Genomic DNA, 14,998 nt, shown 5'->3' on the forward strand with positions numbered 1-14,998 from the left:
AATAAAACCCTAGAAACGAACAACAACATGAATTACCATGAGGCAAGAGCAGAAGCCGGGCCTGCTTTCAGACTGAGAAAGAGCTGCCTCTGCCGGTTTACGCAATCTTTCGTCTCCGCTCAGGGAATTGGCGAGCAGCGAGTACATTGTTGGAAGGTCAGAAGCGGACAGAGCCATTGCTGCTTACTAATCGACCACTCCAACTGATCAGAAAGAATGGAATCAATACCGAAATCGGATCGATAAAGCCAGACCTAACAATAATAAATGACGAGGAAATAAAAGCTGGTTTCTGAGAGGAGCTACGGGTGTATAACTTTTGTTGTCTTTTGTTTATTTACCTTCTTAATGATCCGACTAAAACAAAAGGATTGGACGATTGTTACGGGCAACGAAACGAAATGTTATTTTTTGAGGTTTCAGAAGGAAGACGAGTTCGGAAGCCGTGCTTGAGATGCTGTTTTGTTTTCTGAGCGAAACGAGGGAGTGGGAACTGGAAGTGGTCGTCCAACCGGGTATTTGACACTTGAAACTTCAGTTAATTTCCTTCTTTTATTAACAAAAAACGTTTTTATTATTTCTTTTATAACCCAGATTTTTAGTAAATAATAAATATTTTGTTAAAATGCATCTTCTAAAATTGAAATGTCCACATGCAGGGGCGGAGCTAGGATTCTTTATTGAGGGGGCCAAAGTATAATAAGCATAGATCGGGGGGTTAAAAGATAAAAAACATAAATAAGAGAAGCAAAATATATGTAAAATTTAAATAATTATTATGAGGATTTTCAAGGCATAAAAGGGCCATGGCTCCCCTCTGCCACCCCCGGCTCCGCCCCAGTCCACAGATGAAAATCAGTAGCATTAAAAAAAAAGAGTGAAGGATGAAAAAGATGTTATAGACAGTAAATAAATTAGTAAAATTAAGAAAATGATTAAAACATTTCTTAAACTATCTTTATGGTTTAATTAATTAACTAATTTATCCTTGTTATTTACATAGATCTTATTATTTCTGGTAATTGTTTAAAAACTATCTTTATGGTTTAATTAATTAACTACCTTTATGGTTTATTTACATAGATCTTATTGTTTCTGGTAATTGTTTAAAAACTCTCTTGCTATTAATTTTCAGTCACACTCCGTTTACATGTAACATTACTGATATATTTTGAAAAATCCTAAAATATTCCTTTGCAACTTGATGGTCAGTCCTATGATCAGAGCTAATTGAGTCTGTTTTTCCATCGGCCTCGACGGATGTGGGTAAAGATATTTCTCACTCTGATCTAATTGGATCATTGAGAAACCATGACAGGGTTAATCCGATTTGCAACACTAAACAAGGAATTGCAGAGAAAAAATCTCAATACAGCAAAGGGAAAACCAGTGGTACATGTTGCGGTTGTAAACAGTGCAAAGAAAATCTTAAAACATGTTAGCATTGCTCATTGCTTAATGAAATAAACACTTCGATGAATAGTGTTCTACCGTTGCCATCCACGAAGAAGGCATGGGCACAAACCATTGATTAACTCTCACGTCTCAACAACAATGACGGGTTCCAGCTTCCAAGGTCGAGTTCAACTCGCCTATGTGTTATAGGGTTCGAGTTTGGTTCGAGCTAGAATCTTGAGCTCGAACTCGGCTTGAGTAAAAAATTTATAAATTCGAGTTCGATTTGAGAAAAAATTATAAAATTAAAAATATATATAGTATTTTTTATTTAATATTAAAAAATAATAATTACAATATTTTATTTTCCATAATTATATATATATATATATATATATATATATTCAGGCTCAGCTTGTTTGTTAATCGAGCCTCTAAATTGGGCTCGAAGCTCGGTAACCAAGCTGAGCCGAGCTTTTCATGAGCCAAGCTCAAATAGCTCATGAAGAGCTCGGCTTGTGGCCACCCTTAGGGAGCCCTTTGGGGTAGGGGGTTTTTCAGCTCCGAGGTGGTTTTCCAATGCGCAAGAACAGCACCTCTGAGGAGGAGCTCTTCCCATGTACCCCACCACATCGTTGCCATCATCCCCGTCCTTGTAATCCTATTACAATCCATCTTATCCATTTTGAAAATTTTCATCAATTAGGTTTTATTTTGAAATTTTGAAGAAAAGTTAAGGGCAAATTCGATATTTAATTTTTTTCTGTTAATAAATAACAATGATGTCAATTGTTAAAATTAGTAATAATACTTTAAGACAATATGTAAACAGTAATGATAGAATTAGCCAATTAACTAAACCATAAGGGTAGTCTAAGAATTTTGCCCAAATAATTAGTATGATTTATAAGGTATGGTATTTATAAGGGGAAAGAGATGCAAAATTATCACAAGGAGTAGACAAAATAGTCATGGAGAAATCAAAACACACCATTTTAAATCTATATATATACTAAAGTAGAATGTACCACGTAGGTGGCCAAAGCTTTCTCCATTACCCCAACAGAAAACTCTCAGCCCTCTTGTTTTAGCTTTTCTTGCTCCCTCATAAAGCCATGTCATCAATGTCTTCTCCCTCTCTCACAAAGCCACGTCATCATGCCTGACCCACTACTTCATATTCCAACTCCAAATCATAATAGGATAGGAAAACAAGGCCAATATGCCTCTTAGTTTTATAGCCTTCTTCAAATTAATCCAATCACAAATCTTCATTAAGCCTTGTGGCAAATCAATAATGGAAAATATCAATTAAGGATTTGTGATTTAATAGAGTTAGAACCAATCATGATTCTAAATCGTGATTTTCATTCAACCCAAAATCAGACTCCTAACACATCTCACAGTCTTTCTCTTCCAAGTGAAACACCGACATCTTCTCTTTTCTCCAGCTCAACCAACTATTCAATCAAGAGAAGCCATCCCGTAGGTAAGGCGAGAATTGTTTATTCGTTTTTCTCCTTCTAAGCCACGAAACAAGGTTTTCGCTCTATTGTGTTTCTAACCTATAGTCTTCTCCTATTGCGGTTCAACCATAATTATACCAGTGGCACTACAAAATCCAGCCCATTGTGCTCTACAAGTAAGCAAAACTTATTGCCAAAATAGGGGAATCGTCTTTCTTCTTCTATGCAGCAATATATGGGCTCGGCCCCATCGTGTTTCTAAACCACCATCTTCTTCTCTTACAATTCAATCGTTCTTTGGTTCTCATGAAGTTACAGTTGGAAATCACTGGCAACATACCTCTACCAGTTAAAACCTCCCCCACATGTGAGTCACTTTGTTAATCATTCAGTTACATTTCACTGCTACTGTAAACATTTAGTTCTTTTCCAAAACACCTCCACTATTATTGTTACATTCAGTTGATTTAGGTGATCACGGACCCACAGTAGCAGTGGAAGAAGGGCTGTGTTCATTGCACCGGTTTTGGCATTTTGCTACTGCAGAGGTATGCGATTGCCCATTTGAGCGATCACTGTAGATGCAAAGTGGGTAATAGAGATTATTCAGGTGGGTCGGATCTTTGCTCTGTCCGTCTCAGATCCGACCCATTTTTTGTTATTTACTATGCTACTGTGTTATTTTTGTTATTGTGTTCTTCAATGATTTTTAAAATAAGTTTTTGTTTAATTACTTTAGTCCTCAACAAACTTCTTAAGCTAGGTTTGTTTACCATAATACAGTAAACTAATTAATTAAAAAATATTATTTATTTAATTAAAAATCTACTATGTTGAAAGTAATTATGTTTTCCATTCACTAATATTTTCAGTAGTTTTAAACTTTTAATAAATTTTAAAAAAAATTCCATATTTATTAATAGAGAATGTTGAATATATTTCTGAAAATTGCTAAAATTGATCAAAAATTACAAAAATTCTGAAAATCACTAAAAAGTACTGAAATTTAATATAATTACTTAGAACTTATTTTGAAATTATTTTAAAATAATTACAAAAAAATAAAATAAATACTGAAAATAATTGTTTCAAAATAATTACTAAAAATTTAAAATAGTTATTTTGAAATCATTATAGAATAATTAATGAATGTTTAAAATAAATACCATATTTCTTCGTTATGGTATTTATTTAACAATTTAATTTAATTAATTAATTAACAATCTTCTCTTTGGACCCAAGTAATTAGACGTATAATATATATCATGATTTTAGGAATCCAACCCAATATAATAGGAAACCAATCCCTATATAGTAGGAAATCTTCCCACCTTTCAAACTATCTCCTCTGTCTAAATATAGTAGGAAATCCTTCCACATTTGAAACTCTACAGTCTATTCTCTCTATTTATCTTCTACTCAATACAGTAGGAAATCTTTCTACAATTGAGTTACAGCTCTATCTAATCTCTAGTTCCAATACTCTTGGTTTTGTTCCCATAACGTCTTTTTACTCTGCTGTACTCTTTCCTTCTTTTTTATCTTTCCTGCTCTATTTCAGCAGTTGATTGATAGAAGGTGATCGGGTTACAGGTAAATCCAATGGAGGGAAGACGTGTCATAGCTGATGCTACATTTGCATTTTGTTTGTTGCATCCTGTCATTTATTATTCTATTAGTTGGAGCACAAGTTAGGATATGTTTCATTTTATTCATGTAAAAGGTTTTCTAGCAAAGTTTTACAAAAGATTTGGGAGTTTTTGTTGGTGCCATTAGAAGTTCGGTATTTTTTTTTGTTCATGATCTTCTATTTTTTTAGGTAGGTCATGCTAGGATCAAAGAGAGGTTAGTTAAATTAAATTAACTTGAGTACCTTAACTAATTTACTTCATTAGCTTAATTAAATTAAGTTAATTAGTTAAAACTAATTAATTGGTAGTTAGTTAACTTTGTGTATGGTTATTCGATAATTTACTTTTTATTTAGTTAATTTACTTTTATTGGTTAAAACAGTCAAATGTTAATTAAGTTTCTTCCATATAAAATTATATATAAAAATGATACAAATTATTAAAAATATTTTAAAAATTTTTATTAATACAAGATTTTTATTTAAAAAGAAAGTAAATACAAATTAATACATGTTTAATTTTAGTTTCAAAATTAAATCTTATAATTTGATTATGATACTACACTTTTTTTATAAAATTAAAAAAGTAATAAAATTATCAGTTTTACATTCAATTTATTATTAATTTAAATTCCTTTGATCCATTTAAAATAATAAAAACTAATACTAAATAAAAATTTAGTAAAAGTTAAAACAATGTAATAAAAAATAAAAACTAATACAATTAGAAATGTCACAACCCTATTTTTTGGGGTGCAACTTGGGTGGGTTGGGTCAGATTAAGGGTTAACCCAATCCTAAGTCTAAAACCGTGACCTTAGGCTTGGCCCAACTCAAGGTTAAGCTCGAGTTTACCAACCTAGGTGCAATTTCTACCCTACCCAATGGGGCGGGTTTTTGCTTGAAGGATGGGTTTTGGGATTCTACAACCCGTATGTTATGAGTAGGATATGGTACTAGACTAAACCCGACCCTCTAGTTCCCAACCCACATATTGTTGGAAAACATATAAACTTTTGTATACTAGGTGTTGAATTTAATAATATTTTGATTTTAACGTGAAAGATAATTGATAGTTTATGTGTTTTTTTTTTACGTCTTAATCAAATATTTGAAAACTTTGTTGTTTATTTATGTTACTTTACTTATTTATTAGTTATATATAACAAGAAATAACAGGAAATTAGATGTGGGTTCTAAACCCTATCATCCCTATCCTTGAACGTGGGGTCAAGGAGGGCTTTACATTTTCATTTGCGGGGAGGGTTTGAATTATCAAAATCCAACCCACTATGGGTAGGGGTGAGCATACGGTTTATTCAGTTAAAAACTTAATTGAATAAATTGAATTTTTAAAAACCGGATTTATACTAATACATATTAATATTATATATCATATATTATATATTAATATATTTATGTATACGTTAATGTATTTTATATAATATATATTATATAATATTATAATATATTATGTTTTACATATTAATAATATATATTATATTATGTATATAATAAATTTTGGTTAATTTAGTTTTTTCGATTAACCAAATTTCCAATATTGAAAACCAAAACCGAAACCGGAATTGATTTTTTAAACCAAATTAACCAAACCAAACAAACCGAAACCGAAAATTTTGATTCGGTTTTTTCGGCTTTAACTGAACAATGCTCACCCCTAACTATGGGTTTTGCTGTGGGGATGGATTGGGAGGTTTAGGGAGGCAGGTAGAGTCTAGAATTTACAAAACCCTTCTTGAACCCACTCCGTGAATTTACCAAACAAACCGAGCCCATGTGAGCTCGGGCCGACCCCCAAAGTATCCCAGGGGAGGGAAGCACGGCCCAATCCGGCCCGCGAACTGACATGACCCAATTTACACCTCTATTTTTAGGTATTGAAGCTGCCTTAACTAGACAAGGTGGTATTGTATAAGAAAATGATCCAGTGGGACTAACACTCTTGAGATTTCAGTAGCATCTTGATCAGTGGTTCAGAACCTGCACTTGGAATTGGGGGCCATGGAATATCATTTCCACCTTCTTTTAGATGCATAAAAGGCCTTCTAATCATATTTCCCCATTCAGTTTTTGTTCCTGATACAGGTTCCTATTCCTTCAAACCAAACAGACCCTGAATTTGATCCCTTTGCAGCCCTATATTAATTTGATTACTTGTGGATGGCCTAGCTAGTGTCTAAGGAGAAGTCCTCTTGGACATGTATTGTGTATCGGTAGGGTAGCCAGTATTTTTTTCAAATGGTGTCATTTAATAACTTGTATCAAAGAAATTTATGATTTGATTAAGAATAATAAAAACAATTTAAATGATTTAAAATGTAAATATAAGGAAAAATCTTAATACATTAATCATGCTACTTCAACAAATAATAATAATTGTTGTTTTACATTTGACCCCGATGGTTGTAATGCTTGTAATTAATCAATGTGGCAAGCAAGTTCTTGATTTTAACTTATCTTGCATAAAAAATAAGAAATTTGCATTAGAAATTCATACGCATAAGATATATGAAGGCTATTCGATTGGAATGGTAGCTTTCTTTTAATATTTCTTTATGGTGAATAATGGTAGCTTACCTTTTATGTAAGGTTAAACTGCCTTTCCTGTTCAACAATTAAAACCTATGTTTCTTGTGAGATCAGATTGGAGTCCACATGCATATCTCAGCATGCATTGGAAACATCTCTCGTAATTGTCATGTGAAGATGTTCATAATGTTGTGTGGCGCCAATCTGATATTGTTTCCTGTCTCGGGATAAGTAACCCATTCTTTAATTTTAAGTTACTAAATCAGCCCTACCTTTTTACATTTTTTATTCGATTTCATTTGATATAGCTGTTCATAATGTTGTGTGGCGCCAATCTGATATTGTTTCCTGTCTCGGGATAAGTAACCCATTATTTAATTTTAAGTTACTAAATCAGCTCTACCTTTTTACATTTTTTATTCGATTTCATTTGATACAGCTGTGGGGTCAATGTAGAAAATGGCTCAAAACAATACCTATACTTAGCATTTTTTCAACTTTATGTAGCGCTTGCACTGTCCTTGCCAAGTATGAATAAGCCATACAAACATGATCTAGTTGCACTCGCATTCCAAATGGTAAGTGTTTAGGCACTTTAGGGTGGTTTTCTATTTGATCCACCAAATGTTATGATGTTAAAGTGTGTCCTATATATTTTTGTTTCAAATTTGAATTTATTTGGCCCTTTTTTTCAAGCTATATGCCTAACAAGGGGTGTAATCAAGCCGAGTCAAGTTGAGTTTTGGGTGGCTCAAGCTTGAGTTTAACTTAAAAATTTGACTTGACCTCGATTGAGTTTTGAGTTTCATACTCAAACTCAACTTGAATTGATACCCACAAACTACTCAAGCTCAAATATGCTTGAGCCAATTCTAAATAAATTGCTAATAAAAATATATTAATAAACTTTATTGTAAATTTATTTATTTAGACTATAAATAAAAATATACTGAATAAATGTTTTATTAAAATCTCAATTAGGCTCACGAGCTATTTAATTTGGGTATTACAAAACTCAAACTCGGCTTGGCTACTCGACTCGATAATCTTTGAGCTGAATTCGAGTATTTAGTAAGTCAAGTACTCAAGCCCAAGTAGCTTGCAAGTTGGCTTGACTTGCTTACATCCCCAAGCCTACCCATGTAGCCTTACTCCAAGATCCAACAAGATATGCTCTAAATCTAAGAAAATTTCATGAAAAATAATTGTTTTTTGTAGTAACTAGTGAAAGTAAGTATTAACCATATACAACATATCATATATGGTATTTTGATTTAATTTTTATGGTATACACACAACCAAAGGCAATCATCTACCTTATATAATATAGATATGAAGTTATTAGGAAAAATCGATGAAGAGAATAAATGATGCATTTCTTTAACATCAACTTTAAGATGAAAATAAGAATAAATGTAGGAAATTGACTCATTCAATACCCATGTCACTTTTTTGTTAGAAGAAAGGAAAAGGAAATTCATTAAACCTTAAGGACAATGGAATACATCAAAGTCCTAAGCCTAATCATGATGGTATCATGAACGTCCAAAAGAGACAATTTGGAATATGGGAGCTTGCATCCTTTGTACCCATGGTGCAAAAAATTTCATGCGACCGTAAGTAAGAAATGAGAAGTCCTATCTTCTTTGTTGTCTTCTTGAAAAAAGGACAAGACTTCTACTTCAAATGTGTCCAAAACAAATTGGAAAAGGAAATTAATCCAAACACATGTTAGAGATTGAACGAAAAAATATAATATCATATTAAAACAAAGCATCTAAACAACAAGTATACTCTATACGTGTTTTTGACCCATAATAAAAAAAAAAAGAAGAAAAAAAATTCCGATATTTTAAACTATAATGGAAAAGTGTTTTATACAATGTCGTTTCAGGAAAGCCTATATTGATCATGCCAAAACCTAACAAAATGTATAAGATGCACACATATGCCTGACTTTGCCATTAGGGGTGTGTTGATGTAAGATGGCCTCCTAGTTGCTTATGAAAAAGTAGCAAACTCAATGAGGTACATTAAAGATACATAATACAAGAGAATGGGATGACAATTATTATGCACTGCCTCCACACATGGCAACACTATCTTCTTCTTCGCCCTACTTTGTGGTGAAGATTGACAATATTGTCATAATCTACTTTCAATATTAGAAAAAATGGGTTCAAAGCAAGCATGTTGGCAAGATTTTTTGGTCAATATTGACATGACTCCTGAGTACAAGCCAGAGTAGATGAACAAGGTTGTTAATGCTCTTAGTCAAAAATAGAATTGACCATCCTATCACTAGTCAGACCATCCATGTGCAAGATTGTATTGGATCTCAAAGATCACATTCGAGAAGGTCTTAAGAATAGTCCCATATATAGCAACTCGATGCAAGCTACTACTAGTGAATGAAAGACTTGTTGGTTATGGGTTGAAGATGGCCTACTACTTACTCAGGGTGGGTGAACGTTTGTTCCCCGAGTTGATGACTTAAGAAAGAAACTCCTATGTAAGGGCCATGATAACCTATGGGCCGGATACCCAGGATGACAATACACATATGCCTTATCATTGCAAACTTATTACTGACCACACATGGAAGATGATGTGATGGAATACACCAAGACTTGCTTGATTTGTTAGCAAGATTAGCCAAATCATAAGAAGCCCATGGGTGTACTTCAACCATTTCCTATCCCCAAGCGAAAATGTTTTTATGGACTTCATCGACGGCCTACCCAAAGTTGGAGATTATGCCTCTGTCATTGTTATGGTTGTTAGGCTTTGTAGGCTCTGTTTGTTTCTGATACAAATGCTGATCTGGGGTATTTATGTACCTCAGTTCGCGTTTGTGAGAGTTTGTTTGACGTGTAAAAAAGTAATGATTAAGTGATCAAAAATATATTTTCTAACATTTTTGTACTATGAGTAGAGAGTATTACAATACCTATTTTTTGGATATAATTTTGTGCACTTTTGATAATTTTGCTTTTTAACCAAAGTTTAAGGAATTGAAGTATAGGTAGTTTGAGCATTTAATGATGGGGCCCAGGATTTGCACCGATTTCAAACAAACAAGATGAGTACAAAAATGGTTCAAAAATGTGAGTAGCGTTTGCATTATGAACCGAAAAGAAGGTAATTATGCAGAGTACATATTTGTGTTTGCATCACAACCAAGCGCAACCTTAAGTATGCGACTTTCATTCCATCTTCAAAGTCATGTATAATAGAATGACATTTTTGTTATTCATGAAGGTTATCAAGTACTAGGGTGTTTTAGATAACATTGTTAGTATTCGTGACCCCCATTTCACCAACACCTTAGGGATTGAACTCTTCAAGCTCATGGGCTTACACTTAAAGAGTAGTAGTCACCCATAGTTAGATAGATAAACCAGAGAATGAGTTCCCCCTATAAATGTATCTCCGACACTTCATCTCAACTATACAAAATGATTAGGTACATGTTAATGATATTACATAATTCTCCTACAATGCATAAAAGAGCTTGACGACGAATCAACGTTCATTTAAATTCATCGCGAACCAACTACCTCAATGTCCACACATTGTAGCGGTCGAGTACCTAAGAAGAAGCCCATAAACCTATACCTTCACCATGGACTTTAAGGAAAACCTTGATCTTACCTGAGCATCCTTAGAGAAATCTACCAAAAAAAGAGAATAAAAGAAAAATGAGTATACCAAGGTAAAAGACCAAACCATTCCCAAGTAGGTAGCTTAGTGATAGTCAAACTCCACCTAAACAACCTTCAACTTTTTAAAGAGAGGGCACCCTAGTCTTGTAAGGAAGCATAAAGGTCATTATGAGATCATTTCCCAAATAGGACAAACCACATACTACCTTAAGCTACCCCCATGGCTAAAAGTCCACCTTGTTTTCAACCACCCATAACCTGTAAAGTAGATTCCATCTATGGCCATTGAAATCTCCCTTTACCTAAATTCCCCAATGAGAGTACCTGGAGAAGTAAATCGGACCTGGTGAAAATAGAATGTTGGTAGCTTGCTATAGACCTACCTTTTGTAAACAAAGTTAAAGAGTACATGAGACAGTGATATTCAAGGGTGTAGATTGAATCGTGAAAGGGAGACTGTCACAAGTGAAGCTTGATGGAGTGCCACAAGTGTATCAATGTATTTATCTTGGGTGGGCTATTATACTATTTTTGTACGGATGGTATTGCCAATGACGTTCTTGTAAATATTAGTATGATTTTTTAATATTCTAATGTAATCTTTTGTCACTTCCCCAAAAGCTTAACATTCTTTTTGAGGGGAGGTCGGTAGTTAAGTGCCATTAAGAACGAGGTCCCTTTACACAAACTTGTGTGTTTGTGCTTGTCATATCAATTGCAATACAATGAATCATTTGTATAATTTATGTGCATTCTAGTTGCTCAATTGTTTTGTTGCTTAGTAACGTGAGCTTGTTCGTCTAATTGAGCATTATATAGTGCCTTGCCATTCAATACTGTGACAAGTGTATATGGTATTATGATTAGGATTTTAAGAATGGGTATTTTGGTCATAAAAATCAAATTTTATCCCATTCATTGTTTCTATTAATGTTCAAAGAACCGAATTGGACATAGAACTAGAAAATGGAGAGGTTCATGGATCAAAGGTTCAATCGTAGTTAACCAATGATTATGTGGCATATGTATATTTTAGGACATAAAAATATTGCATATTATATAATTTACAAATACAATACACTTGCATGTGATTGATAAATAGTTGGTTTTTAAGTTTTTTAAAACAATGACCAAGGTTAAAAGTCCTTTAATTCATATTTTATTTAAAATACATGTGCATTAAAGAAATGCATAATTAAAGAGGCACAAATAAAGAGATGGATCAATAATAATAATAATAATAATAATAATAATAATAATAATAATAAGAAGAAGAAGAAGAAGAAGAAGAAGAAGAAGAAGAAGAAGAAGATGATGATGATGATGATGATACACATTAAAAAAGGTCATTGATTTAAGTTTTTGTCAATACCATTTTGAACTTTGTTGTGGCTCAAGTAGTTTCATAAAACTGACAAATTCACCAATCTTTTAGTTAAGCTGATTGGTTAGTTTTTTTTTCATCAATAATGGTTTTTAGGGTAATAATTGAACCACCTAGAAACCTAATCAAGGTTCAATCGATTGAATTGGATGACCCGGTCTAATTTTTAAACAATGGATTTTGTTGTTATCTTGAAAGTGTAATCAAAATTTCAACTTGACAAAGTTTTATGATATATATATATACACATACACGCACACACGCACTAGTAATTAAGCATATGCGTTGTATGTATGTTTTTTTTTTCATATTAACTACTTAAATTTTAGATATATCGTAATTAAGATAGACTTGAAAATTAATAAAAGTAACAATATGATTAAAAATAAACTTAAATACTTGTACTAAATGTGCACCTGTAGAAATTTTAAATTACAATAACAATTATTATTACAACTATTACCACCACCACCACCACTACTACTACTACTACTAAATTTTGTTTTTCATTTATGTCTTAAATAAACATAATTTTTATTTTAACTATTATATTTATTAATATGATGACTATATAACATTAGAAATGTTCCGAAATGTTTTTGACAAAATTCTGTACTTTTTTTTTGCGTTCTATCTTTTTTTTCAAATATTTATTATTCAATTATGGCATCATGGATTTATTTGAAAAGTTGGATCATTAACCCACCATTTAAATAACAAAATAGCTTTGCTTTTAGATCAATTTAATTTTAAATTATTATATATTTCATCAACATTATATAAATAATTTTTACTAATCACACTTAATTTTTGTTAGAAATAATTAATATATATTTTGTATATATTCTTTTGATTATATTATATCTTATGTATAATATTTATTTTTGTGATTCTTTGTATTTTCTATTTAAAAAAAAAGCATTATAATTTCTAGGTAGATTTGAATTTTGGAATTCCATTTTCATCATTTATGAAAAATACTTCCTACATTTCATACTTAATTTTTGTTTAGTATAATGAATATACAATATTAGTGACGTGCTCGATTCTTTTTATTTTTTTGTGTTATATATTTTATTTATTTTAATTCTTTAATATTTAATCATGACACTATTCATTAACGCATTTGTCCCCAAATGGTTGAATTGTTTACCCACCACGGAGAGGGAAGAAAATGGTTTTGTTTTCAAAATATTTATTTTTATATTATTGAAATTAATATTATGGATTTAATTAGTAGAATTTCATGATGAAAAAAATATATCTTAAATATAGGATTTAATAAGAGAATATACCTTAGATATGAGATTTAATGAGAGATAATAGGAAAATAATTTTACTTCCAAATTCCAATTGGTTTTAAATTTTACATTCCATTTCCATCGTTAATAAAAACATTTCTTATTTATCATCAATATTTTTAACCTATTATTGACTTGGCTGATTGAACCATTCAAACCTTCACTCGGCCTTGATTTTGTTGAAACTCCCCATTTCATTTAAAAGCTGTCTAACCTGGACAGTTCAACCATTGACCCATTCAACCTTGTAAGCAGGTCGTAGGTTGTGTATTTAATTATGTGCAAACTTTTGGAAGCCATAACTTTGCACTTTGATGTCTGATTGGGGTTATCTTTTTTTTTTTTAATTTTGAATAACTTTTCAAGATTTATACGTCCCAAGGGCCTTAGGTGCTTTGCCTTGCTGTTTTTGTGAAAACCCCTTTTTGGCCCCAAATTGCAATTTTAATATTTTTTATAAATAAAAAAATTTAAAAACATAAACAATGTAACATAATACATATATTATATGTAATTAGTTAATTAATATATGTAAAACACAATTATACTATTTATTGATAAAATATGTATTTTTACACACACACACACATATAGTGTTAACACAGAGCGGTTTGACTCATTTGACATTGATAGTCGAATCGGTGACCTATGACCTGAAGGCAAAAATGGGTCGGCCTCTGGGTGAGTTTTTAAAACACTACTTATCATACTTATTATTGTTTAATATGTCAAATATATGATGTTAAAAACATTCTCAATTTTTTTAATTATATATTTTATATATTTTTGAATTTATTATTTAATTGTGGCAACACAAATTGACTCATTTGACCCAAATGGTTTAATTTTTTACCATTTCCTAGATGAAAATACTATTTTTTTCTAGGTAGATTTTAAAAGTATAAGTTAAGTTTATGTTTGGTTTTAAGGAAAAGGTAGGAAAAGGAAGGAAAATGTAGGGAAACCTTTACAAACCTTGTATTGATTTTCATGCCTTTCCCTTCATTTCCCTACTTTTTCCTTCAAACCAAACACAACCTAAATATTGGATTTAATGTGAGAGAATTAAATGCATTGAATATTTTAAAATTACCTCTTTTCAACTCATTTAATATCAATAACCTATTATCCTATTTGTCCATCATTTTGATTAATAGATTTAAATATAGAGGGATAAAATTTGTCCTAAAAAAAGTATAGAAATATTCTTGATGCCATTCGTGCTTTTTAAAGTAGTATATATATATAGCTATTTGTCAAAAAAGGAAGAATGACTGTTCAGCCCAAGGTTAGAATTTTTAGGCCTAATATACAATGGGGATAGGTGCCAACTCGGAATTGATGCCGATTCATGTATAGAAGAATGGGGCTTTTTGACATTTTGAATGTTTATAGATCTGCAATGGAATTCAAAAATCTGCATTGGGCCTTTGATAATATGGGCATTTATCGTCTCGTTTTTCAAGGATAAACGCCTAAACTAAAAAAACACCCATAAACTGTTTGGAATTGTTGTTTAACCGGTTTTTTGCATATGTTGCACATCTTTTACAATGGGTGACATGCGTGCATAGCCACCAATCTCACAGTACAAGAAGCGTGACCTT

The 14,998-nt window shown here is 31.8% G+C and overlaps 1 protein-coding gene across 1 annotated transcript in view; it reads right to left on the reverse strand.

Annotated features, from left to right (window-relative positions):
- The window catches only part of LOC104594940 (ARM repeat superfamily protein), a 107,004-nt gene extending 106,516 nt beyond the window's left edge, over positions 1-488 (reverse strand). The window contains exons 1-2 of the mRNA XM_010255498.3: positions 342-488; positions 37-203 (exon numbers count right to left, since the gene is read on the reverse strand). Coding sequence (XP_010253800.1) covers positions 37-177 — 141 coding nt within the window. The 5' untranslated portion in view covers positions 178-203; positions 342-488. The remainder of the gene's footprint in view (positions 1-36; positions 204-341) is intronic.
- Between the last annotated feature and the right edge of the window lie 14,510 nt (positions 489-14,998).

This window comes from Nelumbo nucifera, chromosome 2, assembly GCF_055504915.1.
Source record: "Nelumbo nucifera cultivar China Antique chromosome 2, China Antique-T2T, whole genome shotgun sequence".
Classification (NCBI taxonomy): domain Eukaryota; kingdom Viridiplantae; phylum Streptophyta; class Magnoliopsida; order Proteales; family Nelumbonaceae; genus Nelumbo; species Nelumbo nucifera.